At 38.8% G+C, this 14,011-nt stretch overlaps 1 protein-coding gene across 4 annotated transcripts in view; it reads right to left on the minus strand.

Moving 5' to 3' along the window:
• Positions 1-14,011, minus strand: part of ATP6V1H (ATPase H+ transporting V1 subunit H) — a 119,897-nt gene that overhangs the window by 28,967 nt on the left and 76,919 nt on the right. For all 4 annotated transcript variants that reach the window (XR_002523801.2, XR_650626.2, XM_003902753.3 and 1 more), the window contains one exon: positions 4,610-4,711. Coding sequence is in view for 2 of the 4 variants with exons in the window: in XM_003902753.3 (XP_003902802.1) it covers positions 4,610-4,711 (102 nt within the window). In the remaining 2 variants the exon portion in view is untranslated. The remainder of the gene's footprint in view (positions 1-4,609; positions 4,712-14,011) is intronic.

Consider the following 14,011-nt stretch of genomic DNA (forward strand, 5'->3'; position numbering starts at 1 on the left):
CAAATCAGCTCAGCCATTTATCAAACATGTTAATTAGACAAGTCCTTTACCTGGTAAATTCCTCCCTGACAAATAGGGAGGACAAGGACATCTTTACAGCGTTGCTGTGATGATTAAAGGACATAAAGCCTATGTCCCTGCAGGACACCAAGCCCAGCTCTGCAGCGATGATGATACAAGATGCTCTCCTGCCTCCCATTCTCACTGTAGCCAAAGGGATCTTAGCAAAACTCTGCATATTATTTTTACTACTTAAAATTCAGTGGCTTCTACTTCTCTTAACAAAAGGACCCAGGCCAGGCTCATGCCTGTAATCCCAGCACTTTGGGAGACCAAGCTAGGACAAATTGCTTGAGCCCAGGAGTTCAAGACCAGCCTGGGTCACACAATGAGATGCTGTCTCCACAAAAAAATTAAAATAAAAAATTAGCCAGGCTTGGTGGTGTGCACCTGTAGAAACAGCTGTTTAGAAGGCGGAGGTGGGAGGATCACTTGAGCCCAGTTCAAGGTTACAGTGAGCTATGATCGCACCACTGCACTCTAGCTGGAACAACAGGGTAAGACCGTTTCTTAAAAAAATAAATAAAAATAAAACAAAGGACCCAAATCCTTAAAATAGCTGACAAGGTCCTTTCACAGTCGGCTTTGGAGCCCCACTGAGCTTCACAGAGCACGGTCACAGGCTGCTTGTTCTATAAACTGCCTCTGAGGCCTGAGCTAGCAGCCAACAGCACCATAGCTCCTGCCTGAAGGAAGCTTCTCTAATGCACGAGTTTTCTCCACAGGCACGTAACAGCCCCTTCTTGTGCTTAGGAACATTATACACCACTCCAGCAGAAGGTCTGGGGCAATTTTAAACAGCAAAATCGCCCCCCCACACACACAAAAACCCCACAAAACTGCAAAAAAAAAAAAATATGGCACTAAACAGACCACGTAAAGGATGCTTGTTTCTAGTGTAAAACAGAACACAGGATGGCGGAACGTTGCCTTGTTCCCCCACAGCTGCGGATGTGTCCATGCGCGACTCCAATTATTCGACAATTCTATACATGTCCACGGATAACTGCGAAAGCGCCTCTAGTATTGGCACGGGTGTTGAAAATAAACTTTTTAGGAGGTGGGCAAATTCACAATTCTGGAACCAATGAATAATGAGGATCAAAATACAATCTCAGAAAACTGCCATGTTGTGAGCAAAATACGACTGAATCCCGAAGTGCTGGGATTACAGGTGTGAGCCAGCACGCCCAGCGATCCTTTCTTATGACTCAAGAAGTCTATTCTAGATAACTTGGTAAAAGTTCAAAAACAAAATAATTCTAATACTTGACATGAAAGAATTACGTAATTTAAAATGCTTGAGTATTATGATTAATCTTTTAGAAAACTTAGTTCAAATTGTTGGTCTGCAAATCCACTGAACATCCATAAAGTTTGGAGAAAAAAAAAAAACAAAAAAACCTCCTATAACCATGAGAGAAAACACTGTTTTGTTTTGTTTTGTTTTTTGAGAAGTTTCAAAAAGCAGAGTCTTAATGAGGAGAAAATAATTCGAAAACATATCTCAAAGCAGAAGGATCCGGAGCTTGCAGAAAAAATAAGTTATGCTGGTGAGAGGCTTCAGAATAAAGAATGAGTACATTAGTCCATGATGTAAATATAAGCCACTGGAAGGACGTAGAAAAGAATTAGCATGGCCACAGTTTTAGGCCCAAAAAGGCTATTTCAGGAAAAGCACGGAGGATCGACTGCAGCAGTTACTGGTGATAGGAAGTCTAACGAAGGTACAGCATGGTGGGAGAGATCATCCTTCTTAGGGAGAAACAGTAAAGCAGGGAGAAAGAAAGGAACGGAGCAGTAGAGCAGAATTACGTGAAGGCACAGCAGGCTTCTGCCTTGGCAGCAGGTCAGGTGTGCACAACATAGCCAAAAGGAACATTTGAAACACTGGCTGGCTACTGAGGCAGTGCTGTGAGAAGATAAATTCTTCAACAAGCTTTTCACTTTCAGGATTTTAGAACGATCATATTTTTATCTTCATTTGCTTTTTAGCACTTATAAATCTAAGAGGGCTCTATATACCATCGATCCGTCTGTTTTTCATGTTTAACACATTTTAGATGAGTTACAGATTTGACTATTAGCTACATTTATATTTGCCTTATCTAAAGATCTTTAATTTTCCATAGAAAAACAGATTATTTTGGAATGATATTAATTTTGGACAGCTCTTGATATTACAGTGTCAAGAACTATGAGGGTCTTAGTTTTTACCCTACTTGCAGCTAACAAGTTAGCCTGCCACAGTTTCATGGATCCTGGTAGAAGACATGAGACTCCTAGGTCTGAGACAAAGGATAGTTTATTGTTCACAGCAACAGAAATAGCAAGATATTGGCATTTTAGTGCTGGTCCCCCAAGCCTCAATTTCCACAAGCCAACATAAAGGGAGCCAGATGAGCCCTGCACACTGTATAAGAGGAACCCTAAACTTAGAGAAACCCCAATCTCTCATATGGCAGTAAGCACATCTGCCCATTGCTCTTAGGCAGACGAACCTCTCTGTAAAGCGCACTCAGTGCCTCGTCTTGCAAGAAGTTCAGAAAGGTGAGAGACAGAAGTCCAAAAGGCTTATCGGGAAACAAAGAAAAATGAAAGGCATGACAAATGTCTTCGTACAATATCAACCCCTCATTTCTACACCATCTTACCTTCCAAAAAATTTATCCATGAACACAACACTTGTGGGTGGTTCTGATGAATTTGGCTGGCACAGGCTGGGACCAGGTCCACTTAATTAGTTTTATATGCCATTTCATTAAGGCTACTTACTACCTACAAGACTCCAAGCACCAGGATAAGGCCAACATGCAGCAGTGACCTCACCACCCATGTCCCGCAGGGTCCTGAACTCAACCACCTAAACAAATGCAATGAATCATCAGAGTCTACAAGGACAGCCTCCTTTTACAGAGCTCTCCACACTTGTCTGATGACTACGCAATCTACTGGTAGTGTTTCCTGAAATACTTGAAGGTTCCTTATGACCACCCCTAAAGTGCAAGTTATTGTCCCTTTAAGAGGCAGATGAGTTAATGCCTGGCTTCCATAAAGTATAATACCAGGGTACTCATCGTGCCCCTGGAAAGTGGTTTATCATTGCTGGGGCCACCTAAGTGAGACCTCCATGAGTTAGGAAACAGGCTGGGTGACCTCCTGGCTGGATGATAAACCTTCAGAGTCTGAGTTCAGTTCAAATAACTGAGTTCTTATTTTAAGGAGAGACTGGCCTATTTGTCTATGCCACCAGTCAGAGGACGTTTGTCCGTACCATGGGATGGCTGAGGGATAGCTTCAGAATTGGGGAAATGGGAGAGACATACAGAGTTGCTGACAAGCATTTTGCTTAGGAGGTGCAGGAGCCACCATTATCTCTTCTGTTTCCAATAAATTTTTCAGTAAGGTTAAACGGAGTGGCCATGGTATAGCAGTGAGAGCTATCTGGCAGTTGGTGACAGGCCCAGCACTCAGTTAAACAGAAGTCACTGGCAACAGCTTGGGAGATTTGTGTGTTTTCCTTTGAAGAAAGTTCTAGAGGCAGTTCACTGGAAACAAAGATCACTGATGTCCCTCCCTCCCCTGTATCTCCAGGTTCTGAGGTGTTCTTCAGATGCTGAGGTTGCCGTTATCCTTCCACTGCTACAAAATCTATGTGCCCCATTCCAATAGCTAGCCTCACTATTTTTTAACCATCCCTTAATTGTATCCAGATATTTGGTCTGAAAGGGCCAAGTACAAAAGGGACAACCGCATTTCTGCGAAACTTGCAGAAATCCATTAAGTTTCCGTCTTAGTGTGCGTGAGTCACTACAGAGGGACTTGGCAAGCACTAACCAAGCAGTCCTTTTCCTTATGATTCAGGCTACGTACGGGGGGTGGCAATTCTTTTCCTAAGGGCCAGATAAGTAAATATTTTACGCTTAATTCATCTCTGTAAGTACAAATAGTAGACAAAAAATAGCCAGTGCTCGCAAAATGGCTACTGAATTAAATCATACAAACCAAAGAAAATCTTTAACATGAAATATCTAATGTGATCTACACAGTAGTATTATACAAGTGTATTTATATTTTTATACTACTTTTTTTTTTTTTTTTTGAGACAGACTCGCTGTCACCCAGGCTGGAGTGCAGTGGTGCGATCTTGGCTCACGGCAACCTCCGCCTCCTGGGTTCAAGCAATTCTCCTGCCTCAGCCTCCCAAGTAGCTGGGACTATAGGTGCGTGCCACCACGCCCAGCTAATTTTTTTTTTTTTTTAGTAGAGAAGAAGTTTCACTGTGTTAGCCAGGATGGTCTCAATCTCCTGACCTCGTGATCTACCCACCTTGGCCTCCCAAAGTGCTGGGATTACAGGCGTGAGCCACCGCGCCCGGCCTATACTACTCATTTTTAACTGGGTTTATCATAATTCTCACTACTGTGGCAAACTTGATTTCATTTACTTTGTTAGTTCCTTTGCTAACCTACTCCATTTTTGATAAGCACATTATTTTAGACTCTACATTGAAGGTTTCAAGAAACCAAATGAAATGGCTTTCTCTTACCGTTTGCCTCGTGGATAATGCCGCACATATTCTCCAACATCATGAGCAGCAACAGCTAAGACCTGGGGATCATCTGACACTTCCAAAAGTTTTGTCAAGATTCTGAAACAAATTTTATCCAAAGAGAGATCAAGTTCTAATTTTTCTATAGAGTACAACAGAGCACAGGTATAATGAAGATATCTTCCTGAAAATAGACATTAGTATATTCATATTCTTCTAAATATTTCACTATTACACACAAATTTGCAGTTTTCAAACCTTCAAAGCTTCATACATATATAACAAGTTTCTTTCAGATTCACAATGTAGGCCATGCACAATTTCCAAAATATCAGGGACTCCCCGCCTCAAAAAAACTAGAAGATGAATAAAAGTTATTTTAACACAAAACGGCTAATTATATACATTTTCATAAGCCATTTGTAAACCCTAGGACCTACTGGTATTTTAATGCTCAAGGGCCTAAAAATAGATGGAAAACTTCTCAATTCATTCTAAAAGCAGAGCATAACTGTGATAACCAGTCAGAATGAAGGTTTTTTAAATGGCTTGGTAGAAGACCAACATATAAAAACAACTCTTTCTAATATCCCAGCAACTCAGAAATAGATACATAAAAACCTTAACAAATTAGCCAACTGAACCCACTAGTACACTGAGAGACGATATTCAGTTTTCAGCTCAAATGTCATCTCTTGTATAAGAGGCCAGGATTACCCTAAGGCAGTACTCTCCCCATCATTCTCTTTTTCTTCTCCACTTTTCTTTATAATACTAATTACCACCTGCCATTGTAATATGTATTAAGACAGTCATGTTAAATGACTTCAAGTCATAGGAAGGAAAAATGACAGATCACAGATCAATACATTGTCTGATGACATGTGTAAGTAATGGTATATAAAGATGTAGGTAAGGTATGTCTAGGCACCGAAAGAGACCATGGCCTGCTGATCCTAGTTCCTCCTCAGGAAGAGTCTGAGATTGAATAGTAGCGAAGAAACCTCTCCACTTTAGTTCCCTCTGCCTTCAAGATGAAACAAGACACATATTCAGTTTCTCATATATCTATTTATGTTTTTAACATTTCAAACTATGTATGTTTTTAAAAGGCTAACTTGCAAATTATTCTAAAATTAAATTTAATTCAACTGAAACATTTTGATAATTTCAAAAGATTACTTCTATGTTTTATTTCGATAATTTAAATATCAAGAAATTTTATGAAATTATAAGCAAATTACATTAACAAAAATTATTTAAAATATAACATTTGTTCTCAAGAAAAGAAAAATAGCTCAGAGTCGTCAAAGCTATGTGAAATATATAAAATTTTTCACACCCAGAAACAAGAGTGTGGGTCCAAGGGCAATTATTTAAAGGCAGTTTGTCCCTAACTGTCCCACTCATTACCCTCATGTTCCTGGAATTTGTGATACGAACATCAATGCACAGCTAATCAACAGTTTATGTCATTTTAATGTAAATTCTTGATAAACGACTTAGGAACTGCCTCTTCTTTTTCCCTTAAAAGCCCACTTGTAACTGCTACTAACTGGAGTGTATATTCAAGGCAACTTGAATCTACGCTCTCAGGTAGCCATCTTCAAGCTTTGAGCTCGAACAATCTCTGTATTTAATCTTACTTTCTGAATTTCGTTATTTAAGACTGACATTCTGAATACATCAAACCAGAAGTCAGGAAATAACAGCTCAAGTCCAAACCCAGATGCCATCTGTTTCTGTAAATGTTTTACTGGAACACAGCCACACTCATTAGTTTACTTGTTGCCCATAGCTGGCACTGCAATGGCAGAGGTGAGTAATTTGGGACAGAAACAAAATGGTTCAAAAGTCAAAAATATTTACTACCTGGGTCTTTACCAAATCACGCTGCCAATCCCTGCCTTAAACCATTCTCAGTGACTTAAGCCATTCTCCATACGGCTGAGACCCTCCCTGATACCCAAAATACGGTGTACACACCAGCAGCATGGACATCACCTGGTTACTTAGAAATGCTGATCACAGACCCTAATCTAGGACTACTGAATTAGAATCTGCATTTTAACAAGATCTCCATTAACATTTGAGAAGCACAGAGTCAAATAATGTTAGAACTGGAAGGAATCACAGACTTTCTAGTCAAATCTGCAAAATGTGGACATGATTTCAATTCTTACCCTTCAGTAACATTAAGTCCACTAAATATCTTCAGCAACAATGAAAACATCTTTGTATTATTAGCTATAAACCTGCTGAGCATGCTACTTCTGTGTCAAATAATCAATAAAAATGTTCAAAAGAACAGGTTCAAAATAAGAGATTTTATGGTACGCAATGAGAGAGTTCCCTCCAAGATGTATCTGAATACAGTTAAGTCAACAATAGATTCATCAATCACAATCCAAACCTCTATTGCCACATTAACCACAAGTCATGATTCTATCAAATAGTCCAATGGATCCAGGCAGCAACACACCACAGCTCTGTAGTTAGACCAAATGTGATTTCTGCCTCGACATTAGCTAGAAATGTAATCTTGAAAAGCATCTGTTATAATCAAATTAGAATTTACATTATTATTCTAATTGATCACTCAACAAATACGTTCATTCTCTTTCACAATGTTTTCCCTCAGTTTTAGAAACTTGTTTTCCCTCTCAGCTTTTCCTTTTCTTCTATCTCCATGGCTTCTTATATTTCAGAGTATTTCCTTATTCAAAATATATATTTATTTCAAAACTACTAACATACAAGCTACAAGGTATTTTCTCTACAGTTCAAAAGTGAGAGGGAAAAATTAACTTACCTACTTGCCAAGTCTGGAATTACCTGACGTAAGTGTGGTTATCCACAGATAAAAGGAAGACCAGTATGCATGGTGCTTTTTAAACAGCAGAATCAAATAAAGATTTCATCCAGATCTATCTTAAATGGGCAGCACTAGTACCTGTCATTGACCTCTTGCAGATAATTTGTAAGAATGTAAAGAATATCAGGTGACATGATCAGGGGGTTGTTAAGCTGCCGCTCTAAAATAATAATTGGTTGCAGCTGGCGCCAGGGAAAGACCGTTTCCCAACAATAGAAAACACCTGAAGCTGGTGATCAGCAGCTTCCCAATAGTATCTCAAGAGTGGGGTGGGCAGGCTTAAGCATGCGCATTAAGGTGCAAAATGGCCGAGTTTAACCGGTATATGACCTTCCTCTAGGAATGCTCAACCAAGGGGAAAATGCCTCCAGTGAGCATGAACACAACTTCAGTAAACATACTGTGCATGTGGCCCCTCCCAAGTGCTGGCAGGTCACTGAACGTGACAGGCTAGCCCAAGGGAAACATCAAGGGAGGAGAAATGGAAACTCCAGAACCATGCCAATGTATAAAACCCCAAGTCAAGGGCAGAACGGGGCACTTGGATCTCCCAAGTCACCCACCTGGCCCTCTTCCAAGAGTACTTTACTTCCTTTCATTCCTGCTCTAAAACTTTTTTAATAAGCCTTCACTTCTGCTCTAAAACTTGCCCTGGTCTCTCACCCTGCCTTAAACCTATTTCTGCCCCTCAGCAGAATTATTTCCTCCAAGGAGGCAAGGATCGAGTTGCTGCAGACCCATACATATTCACAACTGGTAACACCCCAAGTGACAGAAGAGACTCCCCTTCTTGGCCAAGGGGACCCCAGAGAAACCTCAAAAACTAAGTTTCAGGCTATGATGGGAAGAGGGATCAGACAAAACTCATGATACCACTTCCCTTTTGGAGTTTAGGTACAACTGGCCACCATTAATGTAAAACAGAAATCAGGTACACTTTCTCAGGGCTCCGTAAGACTGTTTTTCCCAAGACGGTGGTCACTCATATTGGCTCAGAAGAAACCTCTTCTGAGGTTTCACAGAGTTTGGTTTCTCCATTAACAAGAATAAAAACTAAAGACAAACAATAATTTTAAATTTCTCATCATCATATAAACATAAAAGAAAAACACCATATATCAGCTGGGCGCGGTGGGTTCACGCCTGTAATCTCAGCACTTTGCAAGGCTGAGGCGGGCGGATCATGAGGTCCGGAGATCGAGACTATCCTGGTTAACACGGTGAAAAACGTCTCTACTGAAAAATAGAAAAAATTAGCTGGGCATGGTGGCGGGCACCTGTAGTCCCAGCTACTCGGGAGGCTGAGGCAGGAGAATGGCGTGAACCTGGGAGGCAGAGCTTGTAGTGAGCCGAGATCGTGCCACTGCACTCCAGCCTGGGTGACAGAGCAAGACTCCATCTCAAAAAAAAAAGAAAAAGAAAAAGAAAAGAAAAATACCATATACCATTGTTCCTGGCTATTCAGAAAAATCACAGTGTCATACAAAGATAAAGGGAATAATCTGAAGAAGCCACAAAAATTAAAACCTAACACCAAAAAATAGAAGGTCCCCTTTTCAAAAGTCTCTTTAAGTGTATCATAATAAAGATACACATAATGCTTTTGTAATAATTTGTAAAACGTTCCCCTCCATTATATTCAAGTTTTCTAAAAACTAGATTTAAAAAAAAAAATCCAAGCTCTTTTTGTTGTTAAAACTCAAAGTCAAAAGGTAACAATGAAAAACTAATCCATTCCTTACCACTTCCTATTCTGTCAGTCTTGCTGACATCAATCACTCACTTTGATTTACCACACTTCGTTTAAATAAGAATAATGTATCATTTTCAGTAATACACAGAAAATTGAGTCTGAACAACACAGACAGGTGGATCTAAAAAATGTTCCATCTGGATGCCTCATTTAAATGACAGTAGGAGGATTTCTTAAAAGTATAAATCTATAAGGAAGGACGAAATGGGAAATGAAACAAAAACAATAAAATATTGAAGCGGAAAGTCAGAAGAACAAATATTAAATATGAGAAAACCAAATACCAAGCTGGCAGGGAGGTAAGCCAAGGAGCAACCTGATTTACAACACAGAACTAATTATACCAGTATTTTTAGATACCAGGCTCAAACTGTGCTGCCTCATATGACAACCACTAGCCACATGTGGTTTGTTTTAAAGTTAAATTGGTTAAAATTTAGTTTCTCAGTTACCAAGAACATTTCCAGTGCTCTTTAGTGACAAACTATTGTACTGAGCAGAACAGATATAAACTACTTCTATCATCACAAAAAGTTCCATTGAAGTTGAGGTAGAAGGTGAAAAACTGTAATGCAAGATCTATAGGAACACTATAAAAAAATCACACACAAACGAATAAATGTAATGAAAAACGGACAAGAGAGTAACATTATCCAACGGAAATCCTACATAAATGAAGGGATATACTACCATGTTCATGGATTGGAGGACCCTCCTTCCAAATAAAAATAATATCAACTCCCCCTGGAATAAACTATGGCTTCAATCCCAATCAAAATACCGGTCAAACCATTTGTTTGACAAGCTGATTCTAAAATGCATACAGAAATGCGGAAGTCCAGAAAGCACCAAGACACCTTGGAAGAACAGGTAAGCTCATACTATCAGACACCAAGACAGAAAATAATGAATGGCAATTAACATAACATAGTATTGGAGTAAGAACAGACAAATAGATGATGGAATGGAACAAACAATTCATAAAGACATTTGCATAGGAGAGGTTCTAGCCAGAGCAATTGGGCAAAAAACAGAAATAAAAGGCACCCAGATTGAAAAAGTGAGAAGTAAAACTCTCTATTCACAGATGACATAATCTTGTACAGTTGATCATTGAACAGCACAAGTCTGAACTGCACAGGTTCACTTACACATGGATTTTCTTACACCTTTGCCACCCTTGAAACAGCAACACCAACATCTTCTCTTTCTCAGTCTCCTCAACACGACGATGAGGAGGATGAAGATCTTTACAATGATCCACTTCCACTTAATGGACGGTAAATATATCTTCTCTTTCTTATGATTTTCTTAATAATATTTTTTATCTAGTTGATTGTAAGAATACAGTATATAACACAGGTAACATTCAAAATATGTAGTAATCAATTGTTTGTTATCAGTGAGGCTTCTAGTCAACAGGAAGTTATTAGTAGTTAAGTTTTGGAGAAGCTAAAAGTTATATGTGGCTTTTTGACTGTGGGGAAGGAGGGTCGGCATCCCTAATTCCTGCATATTTGAGGGCCAACAGCAGACAGAAAATGCAAAGGAATCCAATAAAGAAAAGGGTATTATAAGGTCAATCTACAAAACTCAATTGTTTTTCTATAAACTTGCAATAAATAATTTTTAAAAAAGAAAACAACTTCATTTACAATAGCATCAAAAGGACAAAATATTTAGAAATAAATTTAACAAAAGACATGCCAAATTTATATTCTGAAATCTACAAAACACTGTTGAAAGAAATTAAATATGATCTAAACAAATCAGAAAACATCCCAGGTTCATGGATCTGAATACCAAATACTTCCCAAACTGACATACAGCTTCGATGGAATCCCTATTTGAGTCCAAACTGGGTTCTTTGTAGATTTTAACGAGGTGATTCTAAAATTCATATGAAATGTTAAGGGACCCAGAATAGCCAAAATCATCTTGGAAACAAAAGAGCAGACTTCTTCCAGTTTCTGGTATAGCATGTAAAGAGCTTGGAAATCATCACTCCGATCTTCACAGCAGGAAAAAAAAACAAATGCTGAACAAAACAAGTCTTCTTAGATCCATCAGGATCCATCAGAGAACTGAGGTCCCAGGACAAAGCACCTCCCTGGAAGCTAGAGAGATGGGTGACAGAGAATCAAAGCTTATTGGGAGCAGAAACTGCTGTTGGATCTATTAACTGGTAGAAACACTTAAAGGGATACTGACTAATTGCTAAAGATTGAACAAAAACTAGCTAGAGAAATAAAAACCCCAAGGAGTCTAGTCTTATGGAAGTTAGGTGGCCTTCACAGTGCTCACCTAAGGAGAAGTGGATAATCGAATAGGCCTATATCTATTAAAGAAATGAGTAATTAATAACCTTACAAAACAGAAAGCAACAGGCCTACATGTTCTCACTGGTAAATTATGTCAAACATTTAAGAAGGAAACAATACCAATTCTCTACAGTCTCTTCCAGAAAACAGAAGCAAAGGGAACAACTCTTAAATCATTCTATGAGACCAACATGACCATAATCCCAAAATCAGAAAAAGACATCACAAGAAAGGAAATTTACAGAGCACTATCTCTCATGAACACAGATGCAAAAATCCTCAACAAAAATATTGGCAAATCAAATCTAATAACATATAAAATGAATTATTAAACTATGACCAAACAGGATTGAGTCCGGCTATGCAAGGCTAGTGTAATATTTGAGAATCAATTTTAATGTAGCCCATCACACCAACAGGCTAAAGAAGAAAAACCATATCAATAGAGTTAGGAAAATTATTTGACAAATTCAATATCCATTCATGATAAAAACTCTCAGCAAATTAGGAATAGAGGGAAACATTCTCAACTTTACCAAATAAAGATGGTGTGCCAAAAAAAAATCTATAGTTAACATCATACTGAATAATGAGAAACTAAATGCTTTCCTCCCTAAGATCAGGAGCAAGACAAGCATGTACCCTCTCATCACTGTATTCACCATCATATTGGAAGTATTATTAAGTGTAATAAAACAAAAAAGGAAATAAAAGAAATAATTACAGCAAAGTCACAGGATACGAGGTAAATCTATGATTCACTTGTTTCCCCATACACTATCCCTGAACAATTGGAATTTCAAATTAAAAACACAGCACTAGGCCAAGCATGGTGGCTCATGCCTATAATCCTAGCGTTTTGAAAGGCAGAGACGGGAGGATTGCTTTGAGGCCAGGAATTCGAGACCAATCTGGGCAACAGAGTGACATCCCATCTCCACAAAAATTTAAAAAATTACAAAAAAAAAAAAATAGCCAGACATGGTGGTATGTGCCTGTAGTCTTAGCTGCTCAGGAGGTTGAGATGGGAGGATCTCTTGAACCCAGGAGTTTGACGTTACAGTTAGCTATGATCACACCACTTCACTCCAGTCTGGATGACAGAGCTAGATCCTGCCTCTTAAAAAAGGGAAAAGGCCAGGCACGGTGGCTCACGCCTGTAATCCCAGGACTTTGGGAGGCCGAGATGGGTAGATCACGAGGTCAGGAGTTAGAGACTGGCCTGGCCAACATGGTGAAACCCCGTCTCTACTAAAAATACAACAATGAGCTGGGCATGGTGGTGCGCTCCTGTAATCCCAGCTACTCAGGAGGCTGAGGCTGGAGAATCTTGAACCCAGGAGGCGGAGGCTGCAGTGAGCCGAGATTGCGCCATTGCAATCTGGGCAACAGAGTGAGACTCTGTCTCAAAAAAAAAAAAAGAGGCAGGGGGTGGACAACAACAACAACACACACACACACACACACACAAGACCATTAGCATCAAAAAAAAAGAGAGAAAGAGAAATACTTAGGTATAAATGTAACAAAATATGTGCAAGATCTATATGAGGAAAACAAAAGCCAAATGAAAGGAATCAAAGAAAATTGAAACAAATAAATAGATATTCCACATTCACAAGTAGAAAGACTCTACACTATCAAGATACCAATTGTTCCCAACTCCATCTACAGATTCAATGCAATCCCAATCAAAATCCTTGCAAGTTATTTTGTAGATACTGACAAACTAAAGTTTGTTTCCATATATTCTAAAGTTATGGAAAAGCAAAAGACCCAGAATGGCCAGCACAATATTAAAGAACAACAAAGTCAGAGGACTGACATTACCAACTTCAAGATTTACTATAAAAACAGGACTCAAAACAATATGGTATTGGTAAAAGAATAGACAAATAGATCGCTGAAACAGAAGAGAGGGCCCAGAAATAGACCCACACAAATACAGTCAACTGATCTTGTGACAGTGGAGCAAGGGCAATTCATTGGAGCAAAGATAGTCTTGTCAAAACCCACAGAGCTATACCCAAAGTTGAAAAGTTCAGAATGAGGAAACTATACAATACAAAGTGTGAATTCTAATGCAAACTATGTATGAACTTTAGTTAATAACATATCAATATTAGTTCATCAATTGTAACAAATGTACCACACTAATGCTAAAAACTGGACGTTAGAAACAGGAAACGGTGTTGGTGGAGGTAGAGGTAGCATATGAAAGCACTCTACTTTTTGCTCGATTTTTCTGTGAATCTAAAATTGTTCTAAAAATTAAAGTCTATTTTAAAAGTTGTAGTAAGGTATATATTAGTAATTCTCACACTGTGTGTGACAGCAAACTCTAGTAACAATTTAAAATATCTACCAATTAGAGACTCATTAAAGATACACTCTTTTTTTTATAAAAAGAAAAAAGGTAAAAAGTCATACTTCCTGTTTTCCAAACTGAC

The sequence above is a fragment of the Papio anubis genome, chromosome 8, assembly GCF_008728515.1.
Source record: "Papio anubis isolate 15944 chromosome 8, Panubis1.0, whole genome shotgun sequence".
NCBI lineage: Eukaryota > Metazoa > Chordata > Mammalia > Primates > Cercopithecidae > Papio > Papio anubis.